The sequence below is a fragment of the Mesocricetus auratus genome, unplaced genomic scaffold, assembly GCF_017639785.1.
Source record: "Mesocricetus auratus isolate SY011 unplaced genomic scaffold, BCM_Maur_2.0 Super-Scaffold_100007, whole genome shotgun sequence".
NCBI classification, from domain to species: domain Eukaryota; kingdom Metazoa; phylum Chordata; class Mammalia; order Rodentia; family Cricetidae; genus Mesocricetus; species Mesocricetus auratus.
Genome location: NW_024429191.1, coordinates 38,118,275 through 38,135,034, shown reverse-complemented (window position 1 = coordinate 38,135,034; position 16,760 = coordinate 38,118,275). Strand labels below are relative to the sequence as shown.

General features: G+C 47.1%; 1 protein-coding gene and 1 pseudogene across 1 annotated transcript; both read right to left on the bottom strand.

Annotated features, from left to right (window-relative positions):
- Positions 1-3,517: 3,517 nt before the first annotated feature.
- On the bottom strand, positions 3,518-3,877 carry LOC101832003 (annotated as a pseudogene).
- Positions 3,878-6,391: 2,514 nt separating this feature from the next.
- Positions 6,392-16,164, bottom strand: Btnl10 (butyrophilin like 10). Its single transcript, XM_005067879.4, has 6 exons — positions 16,012-16,164; positions 15,288-15,377; positions 14,750-15,103; positions 13,712-13,993; positions 10,726-10,908; positions 6,392-9,359 (listed from the first exon to the last, which is right to left on the bottom strand). The coding sequence occupies exons 2-6, from the start codon at positions 15,373-15,375 to the stop codon at positions 8,797-8,799; spliced, it is 1,470 nt and encodes a 489-aa protein (XP_005067936.3). The 5' UTR covers positions 15,376-15,377; positions 16,012-16,164; the 3' UTR covers positions 6,392-8,796.
- Between the last annotated feature and the right edge of the window lie 596 nt (positions 16,165-16,760).

Below are 16,760 nucleotides of genomic sequence, written 5' to 3'. Positions count from 1 at the left end.
TATGCAAATGAGGTGACCTACTGGACTCTTATCATTGGTCAAATTTCGACAGAGCAGCCAATGGGGCTTCCCGGTTGCCTTCCGTGCTCCAGGATCCCACTAGAGAGTGGGGTTGTAGGCTGTTTATTCATTTCTGGTGATTTGCTTCCTCTCCACTGTCTCCGCCTACGTGTACCGCGGGGGCTTTGCTCCCTCTACCTGCATCATGCTCTGGTGACTCAGGTGTTGCAGCAGTTCTGCTCCTCCAACCACATCCAGCGTGGAGGTCCGTGAGCCGCGGAGCTAATCACCACGCAAGGCTAACAGCTGCAGAGGTCTTGCCCACTCTCAGGGCCCTTCAGTGAATACCAAAGGCTCTTTTCAGAACTAACCAGAATCGCCAGGTAGCTTTTGTGGGCTCCTGACCCTGTAGCCATTTCTACCTGTGCCAGAGTGGGGAATCTCCACCTGGTGGCTGCGCAGGGGTATTACTACTGTGTGGCCTGCTAGAGAGGTTTGTCTGAAACAGCTGGAATTTGCTCAAGCAGTTCTTGGATTCTAAACAGGTTCAGTCAATTTGATCATTCTGGTGGGAGGCACTGCGCCTAACTTTGACCCCAGTACTTACAGTATTACAAGTGAGACCCTGTCTCTAACTAATTTTAGAAAACCGTATTGAGATGTTGACAGTGACAATTGCGTAGCTCCCCTCACTTTGCTGTACTTGCTGTATTAACTGTTGAACCCCAGCACTTGCCCATCTGTACTCTCGATATAGCTAATAAGTACTTCAAAATTTTCTGCTCGTGACTATTGATACACGCTGAAGCTTCAATATTTTGAAAAGGTATACTTTTTTTTCTTTTTTTATCTAAGTTAGAAACAAGCTTGCTTCACATATCAATCCCATCTCCCTCTCTCTCCCCTCCTACCCCGCCCAAACTCCACTCCTATCCCGAGGGAGGGTGAGGCCCTCCGTGGAAGTTCTCCAGAGTCTGTCATTTCATCCAGGGCAGGGCCTAGGCCTTCCCCCAAGAGAAGCATCCAGGTTGAGAGAGCATCCCTCATTGTGAGATGGGCAGCCAAAGTCCATTTGTAAGCTAGGCATAAATACTACCCAAGGCCCCATAGATTACCTAGGCCTCCTCACTGACACCCATATTCAGGGGGTCTGGATCAGTCCCATGCTTTCCATGCAGCCTTCAATCTGGGGTCCAAGAGCTCCCCCTTGTTCAGGTCAACTGTTCTGTGGGTTAAACCAGCCCTGTCTTAGCCCCTTTGCTCATCAGTCCTCCCTTCCTGTCATTGGATTCCAGGAGTTCATTTCAGTGTTTGTCTGTGGGTGCCTGCCTCTACTTCCATCAGTCGCTGAAAGTAGAGTTCTGTTTCCCAGACTCTGGCAGTGGGATTGTATGCTGGCACTCCCCTGATTCATGTCTAAAATCCATATATGAGTGAGTACATACCATGCTTCTCTTTTTGTGACTGGGTTACCTCACTCAGGATGGTTTCTTCTAGTGCCATCCATTTGCCTGCAAATTTCAAGATTCCATTGTTTTTTTTTTTTTTGCTGAATATTACTCCATTGTGTAAATCTACCACATTTTCTTTATCCACTCTTCAGTTGAGGGAGTTCTATGTTGCTTCCAGGTTCTGGCTATTACAAATAATGCTGCTATAAACATAGTGAAACAGATGTCCTTGTATTAATGTGCATCTTTTGGGTATATGGAAAAGGCATACTTTTATCTACATTTGGGTTTTGCTTTGACTCGTATTCAAGGCCAACATCCAACCTTCTGGGCAACTACACACTTCCCAGGTGTAGGGGGTTTCAGGGGGCTAAGTCAAACCTTGCTTGAGACTTTCATCCACCTGCTCCGGGTTACCTGTGGATACACAGTGTGGTGGGCCCTGAGCCCAAGTTGCCTGATCCCAAATAAATAACGAATGGGACCTGAAAGCACAATGACAGTTCATCATCTGGACCAAGGCAGGCAAATCCCAGTAGGGGCCAGCTCCCTGATTTAAGCCCTATGTTAACTGTCCAGCTTCCACCAAAGGGCAAAGGTAAATGTCTAGACCCCGCAAGTGTTTGGCTAAACACCACCCTTTCCATCTGGTGACCTCCTTGGGGAAAATTATACTACTGTGTCTCCATTACTAGTTCATTTACATCTACATTAGGAAAAAAATAAAATATGGCAGACACTTTTGCTCTGTGTACTAATACTGATACTTACCCTTAATTTAGATATCTGAGTTTTAACCCATTTCCATACATTTTCAAACTTTCAGGAAGATTGTGAAACAGACTGAAGCAAGCAAGCACTCCAAATCTTTTACAGCCAGCTGTTTTCACCCTCACCTAAAGTTTTTAACAGATGTTACAGAAATCTCAATTTTATATTTCCATGTAGACTGTGGCCATTATTTTTGAGACTATTTTAACTTTGTTTGATTATTTTACTGATAGATGTGGATCATAGCTACGTACTGAAGAGATAGTTTAGTGGTTAAGAGCAGTGGCTGCTCTTCCAGAGGACCAGGGTTGGTTTGCCACACTTGAGTGGGGGGGTGCTCACAACAGTCTAACTCCAATTCCATGGGATACAGCACCCTCTTCTGGCCTCTCTGAGCACTGCATGCACATGGTGCACAAAACATCACAACTCAATGAATTGGTGACAACAAAAAATATATCCTGGATGATGAATATAGATCTATATGAACAAAAATGTGTTTATATTTTAGCAATACTTAAAATAACTGAATAATATTCCTCTTCCTATCAGATAACAGAACCGTTTATGAAGCTTGGCTAGGTGAGTAATTCTGGAGATCACACCAATAACCAAGACATCCTTCTTTTTTTTTTATCTTAATACAAACTGTTAATGAAAATAAACTTTATTACATCAAGTAATAAATACAAAGATGCAACAGTTTCAGTCATTTTCTTCCAGATGTTGTGATGTCTCACAGTAAAGATGGAACTGAGATCTACAGTCTTCAGGATGAACATTTGCAGGGCGCTTGGTAGGTTGGATAGATTGCTCCTTCTTCTGTATCTATAACTTGTGCATTTTAAAGATTGACGTCAAAGCACTCAGTCATGCAAACCCTTAAGCAGAGAAGCTCCGTGAAGCAGGGTCTACACTGTACACAGGGGGGCCAGCTACTAAGCAAACGTCCTGTGGTTTGCACTCAAGTCCTCAGAGGCAGGTGAGCGCATGGAAAGGAAGTCAACAGGGGTGATGCAAATGGTAACTGTGTCCAAAGGGAGAATCAAGGAGACACTGGTATTTGGGAGCAAACAATAGCTTGCTGTGAAGTAGCTTCACAGACATCTTTCAGATCAATGCTTGGAAAGAAAAAAGAGCTGGCTGATCCTAACTACTTAAAATGCACTTTGTCAGTAACTATAAAATGTCTTCCAGTCTTTTGAATGTGAGTTCAGAGCTTAATTACCATTGCAGGAAAACTACTGCCATTTTGAACAAAGCCTCTCATCTCCACGGGGTTCCGAGATGAGCCTTCAGACTGGCCAGCGGCAGAACCTGGCATTATGTTCCGTTTCAGCCAAGCACTACCAAACCAGGCTTCGGGCATGAATGATGCCTAGTTTTAGTCTTTCCATGGTGCTCTTGCTCCCGGCATAAGTGGGTCTGATCTCTTTCCCCAACTCTTCAATGATGGCCAGCAGCTCTGCGTATTCGCTATGAGGCACCTAGCTATTTCCAGTTCCCTGGGTGTAGCCTAGTGACGGTGGCCTGCAGGCACTCAGCAGCTGACGATATTGGGAGGATGTTGCCATGCTAGTAGAAGGCGAGTGGACACTTCTGGCGATGAGGGCGTCGAGGGGCATGTGCGCGGTCAAGTTCCGCTTGTACGACATCCCCTCCCGGCGGGCGCACGGGGCAGAGCCGGGCCAGGCTGCCAGCGCAGTAGCGGCGGCGGCGAGACCGAGGACCGGGCTGGACGGCCCCATGTCCCCGGGCCCGTGCACTTTTTGTTCTCTTTACTCACTGAGCCATCTTAACAGCCCATCCTTGGTTCTTTAAATACCTGCATTCCCCAGCTTACAAACGGCACAGTGGTTTTACTCATGGTTCTCCTAAGAATGAGATAATTCTTCAGAATCTTTCTCACTTTTCACATCGTTGTCTCCCTTGCAAATAAATCAAAGAGACATGAAAGGGGACATGAAAAGACACCGTAAGAATGAGGGGAGAGGAGGTCAGAAGAGTCTTGTGGGCTGAATGGTGCTTACTTCCTGTTTTCCTTTCTCAATGATGGAACCAGACAATGAAGGGTTAGCACAGGTCTTAAGCAAAAGGTAACATCCCAGTAGGGAAGGACACTTGGGGGGATCTGAGAGCCACTTCGATTTGTACAGAAGTCACTGGGCATTTTAAAAGGATACTGGGAGGCTGTCAAGAAAGCTTAGCAGGTAAAATCACTTGCCACCAAGCCTGACTACTAGAGTGAGTTCAGTCCCTGGAACCCACATTGTGGAAGGAAAGAACCAACTTCCACAACCTGTCCTGTGACCTCACGTGTGCCACAGTGCACATACATGCAATTTAGCACACACACTGTAGTTAAAGGATCATAGGGGAGTGGGACCGGGAAGGACTTCATAGTCACAGGATAGAGGAATGTATAAGGCAGAAGGTCTCATGGGGTCCCCTGGACTTGTTCACCAGCATTTAGAGATAAGTTCCTACTTTTCCATGAAGCTGGGTGAACCCAACCACAGTGGCTAATGTCCCAGCAGGATTGGACAAAGGGATGCCTAATGACTTGGTAACATTGTTCCTGGGTGTCTACGTAACAGTGCACTGGAGAAATTATCAGTGGGTAAAGAAGAGCCCTGCTTACCGATGTGGATGGCCACTACCCAATTCTGCTGAGAGCCTCTTGGAGCAAGGGACAGCAGGCAGGAAATCATGAGCACAAAGCTCAGTCCTAAACTAATACTGGCACTTGAGAGACTGAGGCAGAAGCCAAGTTCTAGTCCAGCCTGGATATCCTGTCTCACAAAAAAAAAAAAATCAACATAAAGTTGAAATCTGCCTCCCTGTTCAGCTGCTGCATCAGTTAACCTGGGGTTCCTGTGATAAAGTATCATGACCAGGAAGGAGAAACTTAAGGAAGAAAACTGATTTGGGCTAAGGGTTTAGGTGAGGCGTTGGTATCAGGCAGCTGGAGCAGGAAGCTAACAGACCCCTTTTTAGCCACACCTAGGAAACAGGGGATAAACTGGAAGTGGATTGAGGCTATAAACCCTCAAACTCTGCCCCCAATAACACCCTTCCTCCATCAAGGCTCCACCTCCTTAACCTTCTCAAACACCACCACCAACGGGGGACCAAGAATACAAACTCATGAGCCTATTGGGGCATTTCTCATTCAAACAATCATAGCTGGTATTGAGGAATTTAGAAGACGTCGTTTGCTTTTCTAACGCTGGTGACAATATCAGGACCAAAAGCAACACGAGAGGAAAAGATTTCAGCTTACAGGTAGAGTTCATCAGAAAGAGAAATTAGGGTGGAACCCTGGAGGCAGGAACTGAAGCCGGGGCCACGAGTGAGCACTGCTTACTAGATTGCTTTCTTAAGGCATCCAGGAACGCCTGTTCAGGCATGGCACCAACCACTGGACCCTCCCACATACAACAAGAAAAATGCCCTAGAGCAATGGTTCTCAACCTGTGGGTTTCAGCCCCTCTGGGGTCACATATCAGATATCCTACATATCAGATATTTACATTATGATTCATAACAGCAAAATTACAGTTATGAAGTAGCAATGAAGTAATTTTATGATTGGGAGTCACTACAGCATGAGCTGTATTAAAGGGTTGCTGTGACAGGAAGGTTGAAAGCCTTCCTCAGTTGTGTCCCTCTTGATACTAGCTGTATCAAGTTGACAACAACATGACATACAATAAACCAGGACAGAAGAGGAGGGAGACGCTGTCGATTGGATGGTGAAAAGGGAGCAGCCACTTGAGGTTCATCAGATTGTCTTTCTATGTGTTCCCCAAAAATGTCAGCTAAGAAACATTTTGTTTCCCAGCTACAGGTATTTTGTTATCACAACAGGAAATGAACTAACACAGCCATCAAAAAGACAAGGAAGTGATAGTATGATTCCGTTTATTTTAAATTCCAGAAGAGGTAAAGGGTAAAAGGGTTCATCACATAGATGTGCCAAATAGGACACCAAGAGAAAATGAAAGTTCTCAATTCAATGGTCTCATCAGGATGGCTAAATGGTCTAAGGCGCCAGACTTAACTCAATGGACTCAGTAATACTCCACAATTTAAATGATCTGACTTCAAATTAAGTCCAAGAACCCAAGAGGGGAAATCAAAACAAAATAAAAACTCCACAGATCAAGTTTCAATAAATTCAAGGAAACTTTAATGGCAAAAGACTGATTTCTTGGTGGCACTGCTACGTGACTGTACACTTTGACCAACGCTCACCACACTGCACCCTTCACACAAAGAAGCTGAAGGCTGGAGAGACGGTTCCGAAGAGGACCTGCTGCTGCGTCTTAAGAGCAGGAGTGCTAATTCCAGCACCCATGTGTACACACACATGCACACACGCACACACAAATTTTGGGGGGGGTTGTTTTTACAAGACACAATTTCCCTGTGTAGCCCTGACTGCCCTGGAACTCTGCTGGCCTTGAACTCAGGTATCTGCCTGCCTTTGGTTCCCAAGTGCTGGAATTAAAAGCATAGGCCACCTTCTGGTATGCTGACATACATGCAGACAAAACCCATATACTTCAAATATATAAACCTTTAAATAAAAACTGTCCAGGCAGTGGTGGCACACTCCTTTAACCCAGCATGCAGGAGGTAGAGGCAGGCAGATCTCTAGTCTATACATAAATTTTTTTAACTAGCAAATTTGTTGCATATAAATATCACACTGATGAACAAAGAAGGAAAAAATAAAAACATTATCACCCCATGTTTGAAAAACTATAATGTGCAGGTGACAAGGCCAGGGTTCTTTTATTGAGCCCCTCTCTTCTCCCTTTTCTTCCTATATAAATGCCAGCCTCTCTCCAAAGCCCAGCTCAGGGTCACCTGTACCTGTGACATTTCCTTGCTACTCCACAGACTAACCCTGGCTGTGCTCGTGACTGTGAACCCGAAACCCTAGATGTTCTTCAGCTGTGTCTGAGGACCTTGTCTCTCTGAAACATGTGTAACTGTTACAGCACTTATGGGCAATGACTCCTCATTCTGAGGAGCTATTCCAATGCAAAAGGGTGTGCCCACCACTCAGCCAGTGCCCTTCAACTCCAACCCACTATGGTAAGTTGAGTATCACCGAGATATGTTGAGTCTGGACCCCTCACACCTGTGACCGGGATCATTTGGAGGAAAAGAGTCTCTGTAGATGCAATTAAGTTATAATCCTCAGGGTGGAGTCAGCCTGTGCTAAGTGTGTCTAAGAGAAAACTTTTAAAGAAAAACACAGAGAGGAGCTGGCCATACAATGACAGGGCAGCCTTTGTGGGGATGCCCCTGCCAGCCAAGGAGGGCTGGACTCCACCACACACTGGGAGAGAGGCCTGGAGTAGATTTTCCAGTGCTTCCCAGAGAGGCCAACCCTGCCAACATTTTGGTTCAATTTCTGGTCTCCAGAACATGGAGGGAAGAGCCCTTAATGGATTTTAGGCCAGATCATTTAACCTTATACCCCAGTTCCCCTGGAGTGAGGACCTGAACGCCACATAGATCCCACCAACAGATCCCTGCTCGAAATTATAACAAACACGAAGAGGAAACGTTGGGTCTAGGGGATAGTATGACTGTGTGTTTCTCTCAGGGCCTGCAGCCTCACAGCACTGGGCAGACTGCATTTCTCAGCACCTGTGGAACAAGCACCATAGAACAGCATCTCACTCCCGGGGCTCTTTTCTCCCTTCTGCTCGCAGTCTCGGAGTGGAAGACTCTCAGGTAGCTGAGAGCTGGTTCATGGTGTAGCTTTGCTTCTGTGTTCTCAAATGTCTGTTAACACCCGCTTCTAGTCTGTTTTCGCTGCCAACACTGTTGTGGTTTCTGTCCTCACTGATCTCTGACCACAGCCCTAGGAATCTTGGGACCTCTGCCTTTGAGTTTTAACAGGAAGAAAAAGAAGGGGAGGAGGGAGAGAAAAGCAGGGAGGAAGGAAAAGATGGACAAGATGGAGGAAGAGTAAGGAGAGGGTAAGACTCGGCTATCAAGCAGCCACAGCACATCCACCCGAGCTGGACATTCTACATATGCCACTAAGAACACGGCAAAAACATCTCTGTTGTGCTTATTGTATTGTTTCCTCACTGAGTGAGGCCAGCCATGACAAAGTACCTCAGCATAGGAAGTCACACGATTCTCACTCTGCAGGAACCACTTTCTAAGTTCCTGAAGCTAGAAATCCAAGACTGCTGGTCTCCTTGGCTGGTAAGAGGCACATCTCTAAATCCCCACAGAGTGCTTGGCTGGTAAGTGGCACATCTCTAAGTCCCCACAGTGTGTGTGCCCCAATCTCCTCTCATAGAAGAACACTAGGTTCTCTCTTTCAATGCTTTATCTCCAATTACAGCACCTTCAGAAATCCTGGGTGGGGAGAGGATAGGGGGTCAGTATTCAGCACAGAAATTTGGCAGAGGCAGCATACCCAGCCCCTGGGGTCTTGTGAAATTCCCACACATGGATGTGATAAATAATACCAGGAGCCAGGGTGCTCAAGAAGGCAAGAGCCTCTCTCCTAAGGATGTCTTGGGAGCCCCCAGGGAGGTCAAGGACCTTCAGAGGATCCTGTGTCTTCTTCAGTCTCTCTGACCACTGAGCAGATGGTCAGGGGCCTGGGGTCATGGGTCCAGAGGCAGAAGAATGGCTGTAAGGGACCAGAAAAAGACAGCCCAGAGAACATATAGATAAGGGAGCCATTGGCTGCATTGTGAAAGGAGATTTCCCCTGCCTCAAAGTCTAAGAAGATGCCCACACGACAGAGGGGTTGCGGAAGAGACAGGTGAGTCCTGGGGTAAGAGAGGGCCTGGAGCCTCTTCTTATAAAACTCCAGTGCCCAGAGGCCATGCTGAGGTGACTTAGGGATCCTACCTTCCCGTCCCAAACTTTCCAGACACACACCCAGAATCCAGGCCCTCCTGTCCCCAACTTCCACTTCCCAGTAATGTCTCCCTGCATCAAATCGCTCTTGGGCCAGGATGCAGGGGTCTTGGTCAAATCTTTTGGAACTAGGAGACAGGTCCTGGTCAAATAGCAACCGCTTCACACTTTTCTGATCCTCAGACACCATGAGTTTGGGACTCGCGGTTTCAGGGTCCAGGGACAGGCTGGCTGTGGAGAGAGGAAAGTGTCAGATGTGGGGGCTTCTGCCATCTTTGCCCCACATAGATGAGGGATCCAAGGTTTGTCTGCTACATGAAGAAGGTTTCCCTTCCACTTCTAGAAATCTGCTACTGTCCCCACTTAAACTGTTTTTGTTATTCCCCAAACAGTGAGGGAGGCAGGAGTAAAGAATGCTTGAGGAGGTGTGAGCAGTTCCCAGTGTGCACTAAACTCTGAGTCTCAGGCTCTGGCTGGGAGAGACAGAGACAGAGAGACACCACTTCCAGCAGACAGAAAACTTGCAATTCACACCCACAGATGTGGGTTTTTCTGTGGGTTGCATGTGACTGGGATGCGTCCTCAAGGTCTGCGTGTTAGGAGTCTGGCCCTCATTGTGACTAGTGGGAGGTGGGGGAACCTTTAGGAGGTGGAACCTCAGCCAAGGTAATGACCTCATGGGAACGTCCTTTAGTTCTCTGGGGACCCTGGCTAGTTCCCATGTGATCCTGATCCCCAAATCCCTTGCTTATTCTGTCTTGCTATATACCATAATTTGACACAACCAAGGAGCCCTCACCACATGGACCACGTGATCTTGGGCATGTAGGCCCCCAAATGTGAGCTAAATAACATTCCTTTACACATGACAGAGCCTCGGATATTTTGTTTCACTAGTGGAAAAATTATAAGCCCAAGCTTCAAGCTCTTGTCTATCCATTCCCCAGAAGGAGGCCCTGTAGACTGTCCAAAATCATCTTGTGAAGGATAATTAGCAAGGAATCTCTCAGGGGTGAAGGGTTTCTGTTGGGCCCAAGAAAGTCTTGGATGCGAGGCCTAGTGTAACCTCCTGAGCCTGGCTAGAGTTTGGTGACCTGTCTCTAACCTGTAACCTCCACGCGGGGGTGACTCAGCCATATTTGAGGCAAGATTGCCCCCTGCCTAGCTACCTGCCTGCTTGGTGGAATACTATTGGCCCTTAACTCCTCACATCACCTTACCCTATCCTATGTTTCCCATCCCCTACCTCAGTCCTATATAAGTTCCTGCGTGTTGGAATAAATCGAGATCCTGCTTCGACAGACTCCCGACTCAGTGTGGTTTTTCTCCCTGGTAACTAATGGGGGGGAGGGTCTGAGTCGTCAACACTCATCATCCTGCTCAGCCTCCGGAAAGAGGCCGGCTGGACCGGCCCTTTCCCTGCTCTACCTGCAGGAAGGACCCTGCAGGTTTCCTCTGGGTGGGTTGAGGTTGGGAAATTCCGGAGTCAAAATCCCCACTAGTCATTCCATTCCCGCTGTGTTGGATCATAAAAATATAAAGCCTCAGACCAGAGCTTGGCGTCCAGGTCTCCGGAGTGAGGGTCAGGTACACTCACCATGGAAGGGCTCAACGTCAGCACTGGCTCCTGGGCTCACTTCTTCTTCCTCCTCACTTTTATCCTCTTTGTGTGATCTCCCGAAGGCACAGGCTATTGCTGCCGTGACAAGCCCCAGAGCCGCAAGGATCAGAGGCAGAACTGGTCCCCTCTCGGTGGACAGAGGCCTTCTGAACAGGGGGGCTAAGAGGATTCCAGGGCATCAAAAATAACACACACACAAACAACAACAACCCAGATTCAAGGGACACAGAGTTCATAGACCTTTCTCAAAAGGGTTCAGAAAAAAAAAATGAGATAATGAGATGTCTTCCGATACATAGTGCTATAGCCTGCAGGTTTGTGTCCTCCAAAACATTGAAATTTCAGTCTCTTAGATGATGGTGCAGGCAGACTGTGGGAGGTGGGGAAGGACTGTGGGAGGTTACCAGGATCAGTGCCCTTAGGAGAAGTACCTCAGAGAAGTCCTGGCCCTTCCTCCGCACAAGGACAACACTGCAAAATCTAAGAACTGTGGAGCAGCCCTCACCAGACATAGAGCCTGCCCACCCTGACTGTGGGCTTCTGCTGTCTGTTGTTTTTCTTTTTTAATTGTTGCTGCCTTTTAAGCTAGGCCATCCTATTCAGCAACTGCAACTCTGCCCCTACCAGCAGCAGACAGGCCGCAAGAGCCGAAGCCTGAGGGAATTCTGTTCTTTCAAAGCTACTAAGGAAACTTATTTAAATCTCTGCCCTACTAAAGAAGTCAAGAGTCAAAGGTTGAGGTAGAGTACTGCTTCCTAGAGAGGCTGAACAGCAAACAGCTCATCTTTAAGAAGTCCATGTGCGCGTTCTCACCCCTCCTTATAAACCCTTCTCCACTTGGCTCCTCCCTACAACTTCCTGTCAGCTAGCTGCTGACCCAACCTCATGACTACAGGTAAATTTTATTTAATCAAACCCATCTCTGAATCATTAAATAAATGTTCCAGAGCATAAACAAAAGCAACACACCTTAAAATAATATTCTACAACAGTTGTCTGTCTGGGACTGCTAACAACACACATCTGTCCCTGGCCCACGACCCTAGGACAAAGCATAGTATGAGTTGAGACAAAGTGGACTGAAGGATTCGCATATGCATGGCCATATGGGTAAGATACAGGTAGTAGATATGCTATTTGTGGCAATTAAAATTAGCAAAATATTCAACATGTGAATCTGGACAAGTGATGCAGAGACAGTATTTTTGCAAACTATGCTATCATTTTGCAAAGTTAAACTGTAAGTTTAATATTGTTTAGAAATAAGACTTTTGTCCAGCATTGTGGCACATGCCTTTAAATTCTAGCACTTGGGAGGCAGAGGCAGGCAGATCTCTGTGAGTTCAAGACCAGTTTGTTCTACATTGTGAGTTCTAGACCAGCCAGGATTACATAGTGACATCCTTTTTCAAAAAGTCAAAAAACAAGTTTTTAAAGAAAGAAATAAAGCTTTAGGGGCTGGAGAGACGGCTCAGAGGTCCTGAGTTCAATTCCCAGCAACCACATGGTGGCTCACAAGCATCTACAATTCAATCTGGTACCCTCCTCTGGAAAAACACTGTATGTGTAATAAATAAATAAATCTTTAAAAAAAAAGAAATAAAGCTTTAAATGAAACGCTAAACATATCCTGTAGTAGATAGATAAATTAGCCGTGGTCTATCCAGACAGTGGAATAGTTATTCGGCCCTCAAAATAAATGATTTGTTAAGTGTGGTGGTTTGAATGAGGATGACTCCAATAGAACCCTGTGTTTGGATGCTTGGTCTCCAGTTAGTGGAACTGTTTGGGAAGGATTAGGAGGTGTGGCTCTTTTGGAGGATGTCTGTTGCTGGGGATGGACTGAGGTTTTCAAAAGCCCACACCAGTGTCTCTCTGTCAGCCTGCAGCCGGAGGATCAACTGTGAGCTCTCAGCTACTCTCCAGCTCCCTGCCTGCCTGCCTGCCTGCCATCATGGTCCCTGCTGTGATGACAAAGGACTCATCCTCTGAAATAGTAAGCAAACTCCCAAGTGAATGCTTTCTTTCCTGTGAGATGTCTTGGTCATGGTGTGAGATGCCTTGATCTCACAACAATAGAACAGTAACTAAGACACCAGGCAAAGGAAAGTCACAGAGAACTCTCAAATACATATTACTAATTGAAAGAAGCCAGTCTGAAAAGAATATGTTTGGTATGGTTTCAACTATAAAACATTGGGGAAAGGCGAAAAACATCCAAAGAAGAAAAAGTCAGGGGTCTTCAGGCTTAAGTGGGAAGAGAGGGTGTGCATAGGGAGGGCAGAGAACATGGAGGCAGCGTGCAGTACTGATGAACAGATGTCATTCTCCTGTGTCCACCACAGAACACTCAGTGCCATAAAGCTCCCATGCTCTTGCTGACTCTGGAGTGTCTCTCCCTGTTCATCCCTGTGATATCCCCTTATGGATTCTCATACCTGGGAGAGTTATGACTGAGATGAGGTATGTGAAAAATCCAGGGGTGGGGGAGACATTTCAGTGGTTAAGAGCATGGCTGCCCTTCCAGAGGACCCAGGTCGCATTTCCAGCACCCACGTGGTGGCTCACAACCATCTGTAACTCCAGTTCCAATGGAACTGCACATACACAGTACATATACACACCCAGTAAAATACTCTACCCGTAAAAGAAATATATAGCTTCTCTTGAAGAAAAGAAAAATCTATGTATTTTCTGATGAGATTTGCCATGAACTAAAGCATCTCTTTAGAAGAAATTATTAAAACAACAGTCAATACCAGGGTATATCTTTCTTGCTTTCCTGATGGATCTTCCTGCAACCTTACCGCTTGGATACCAACATCCCTGTGACTCCCTTGGCCAGGCTATAGGCAGGGCCTTCTCTGGCTCTGCCCCCACAGCTTTCTCCAAACATCCCTGGCACCCAGGGCCTGGACTCCCATGCTAGTGGCTTTGAGGGCAGAACTGAACAGGTACTCACCAGGCAGATAAGTCTCAGCCACCTTCTTCTCAGGGAGGAGGGGGTTACTGATGGAGCAAGTCAGGCCCTCCACAGCCCTGTCCTGGGTAGTCACAATGGATACCACAGTCAAGAGGCCAGTGCTGGCTATGGCTGAGAAGTGAGTCTCAGCAGGCACTGGCTGTCCTTTGAGATCCAGCCACTGCACACTGGGCTCCGGGAACCATCCTGTTGAAGTGCACTCAGCCCATATGCTTTTGTCCTGGGTGTAAGTCACATGGATTCTGGGTGATGAGCCCAGCCCTGAAGGAAGAGACATCAGTTCAGATCCTGTAGCTACAGTTGCTTCCATGGGGATGTCTTGCAGGTATTTAAAAGGTTCTGTACTCTTCATGGGCCACCTATCTGTGCAGTTACAATACTAAGGCAGCACTGTGATTCCAAATAAAACAGATGAGTGAAGTAGGGGAGGTTTAAGGAGAAAAACAAAGTTTCCCATTATGTGTGGGAACAAGGAAGGAGTGGGGTCTGTCTGACCACAAAGAACAAATTCTGCTAACCTAGGGAAACTTCTCCATACCCCCCAAATAATCTCAATCTCTCTCTCTTTCTATTTCATTCCCATCTGTTTCAGCCTCTCCCTCTCTGTCTCTCTTCCTGTTTTTCTTTGTTTTCTCTCCATATTCCTGCCTTCCCTCTGTTTTTCTATTTTTTACTTTATTTCTCAATCTGTCTTTTGCTCATCCTGTCTTCCCATTTCTTTGACTCCACCTCCAAGCTGTTTCCGGGTCTTGACCCCCGCCTCCCGCATCTGTGATCTCTTTCTAGTACAAGGGTGTGATGAAGGGAGGGCAGATGGAAAACAGAGCTCTATTCAGAACTACATCCTGGGGACATATGATACACAGAGCCTTGAGAAGATAGTCTTGCCTGGAAGCAGGTGTCACCAAAGCTTCTTCAGATTTAGGGCTCAGGCCTCTGGAGGCCATGGTCTGGCATTGTTGCTGTGGCTAAGAGAAGCTCCCAAGCAGAACAAAAGACCTACACACCAGCCCTCACCTGCCACCTTCAACCACAGGGTGGCCTGGCTGCGAGATGTGTGTTCCTTGAAGCCGCAGTGATAAGTCCCGTTATCAAACATGGTGACATTGCGTATCCTCACAGCGGCCTCTCCTCTGACCATGTGGTTGCCGATGAACGTGGTCCTTCCCCTGTATTCCACCATCTGCTCTTCATACATATCCTCCCCGTTCTTGTGCACATGCACAGCTGGCGAGGGCTGGTCCCTGTACCACCTCAGCTCCATGCCCTCAGCACTGATGTTGGGTGACAATTTGCACGGCAACTCTTTGTCTTGCCCAAGTATGGCCAGAAGTGGGTCAGGAGGTCCAAGGACACGGAAATCTGATTTTCCTTAGAGATGCAAATGGAAGTGCTGGGTTAGGTGACATGAAGGAGGCAGGGGCTTCCCCTGTACCCACTTAACTCCTTGAGGGCATGAAGGTTCCCTTAGTCCCGAGTCTCAGTTGGAGAGCTCAGCTTGACTTTGGGAACCCCTAGAGTCAGGAAGGTACTGTCGGAGGGACTACCGTCCTACCGTTCCCAGCAGGCAGGAACTGCAGTAAGATGAAGGTGACTAAGAAGCTTGGCAGAGTAGCAGAATCTCCATGGTGTGGCCTTGCCATCCCTATTGGGAACACATAGGATTAGACACACCTCAGACATGGTGAAAGAGAAGCTAGGAGTCTAACAGGGGAGAGGAAAAACAGCCTAGGCTGCTCATTCACACCCCACACGAGTTCTTAGTTTCCACAGACTCCATCTGCACGAGTCCGCAGATGGCCCCGTGTGTGAGTGAGCGGCACTTTACCACCTACTCGGGGTGGGTTTTACCCAAGCTCATGCCCTTAGCAGGTACGTGGAGAAAAACCAGCTCCAACAGGCAAATCTCAGGTCATCAGGGCCCTGTAACACCCTCCACTGTTCAATTGCCCTGAAAGAACTTACCCAGCCCCGCCGGGGTTAGAGGACACAGCTCCCTCTTGGAAGGATGGGCACCCCTCAAAACTCAATAATTTAGTGTAGTAGTATAACCTGTTTAGAGGCTAAATTTTGGGAACAGATTGGCCAGTCCTAAAACGTCCTTTCTGGTACAGCCGTAGACTGTCCTTCATATCTAGTATGTCATATCAGCAAGGACTCTGTGTGTTTTGGTTCTTGCCTACTAGGACAGTTGTGGGGACTCCCTGACCATTGAGTATGGGGAGAGGTCCAAACTAAAACATCGAGGAGTGCTGTTAAAGAAGAAAACACCCACTTACCTCTGTGCCTGCTTTCCAGGGTGGGTTCTGATGCCTTTGAGGGAACTGGTTTGTTTCTCTGAAAACTCCAGTCAGGGCACAGTTCAAATGAGCCTGCCTGTTCCCCTGTGGTGATAGAAGAGGGAGGCCTAGAAACCAAGAACCCACAAGCTCACCAGCTTCTGTTGAGTCCTGTTACTGCAGTTGGAAAATAACCGGCTCTTACCTTTAGGAAAGTTGTAACAGAGAGAAAAAAAATCTTCCTAAGAGGCATGGGCAGCTGTACTGAGCACAGAAGATAAAGGCACTGGTAAACAGGGGATAAGAGAAGGCATGGCAATGAGGGGAGGTGGCCTTTAGGAGAGTGGCATCTGGGTCAGGTTGGGGCCACTAGGAGTCCAAGAGGAGGACATAGATTGTCAGTGCTGGGATCCTTGCCAGTTGTAGGTGCTGGGGAATTCAGATAACATTCTCTGGCTTATTGAAAACTTCAGAGCAGCCACATTAGTTCTGCTGCCTTTGGGGACATTGTGACGTTGATGTCGAAGGTGGTCTGGTTCTGGCATTGGCTGTGGAGACTCCTGTCTGTCCCTTATCACTGTAAGGTCCTGGATGCTTACTTGCTTACACTTTCCACCTGTCACTTGAGAGAGGTACTGGAGTATTTGTCCTACTCTTCATTCTTATTTACTTAAAGGTTTTGTTTTCCTGGAAGCTTTGGGTAAGAAAAGAGCTGCCAGGCTGGGCCGCTTGGCTCTATGCATAAAGGA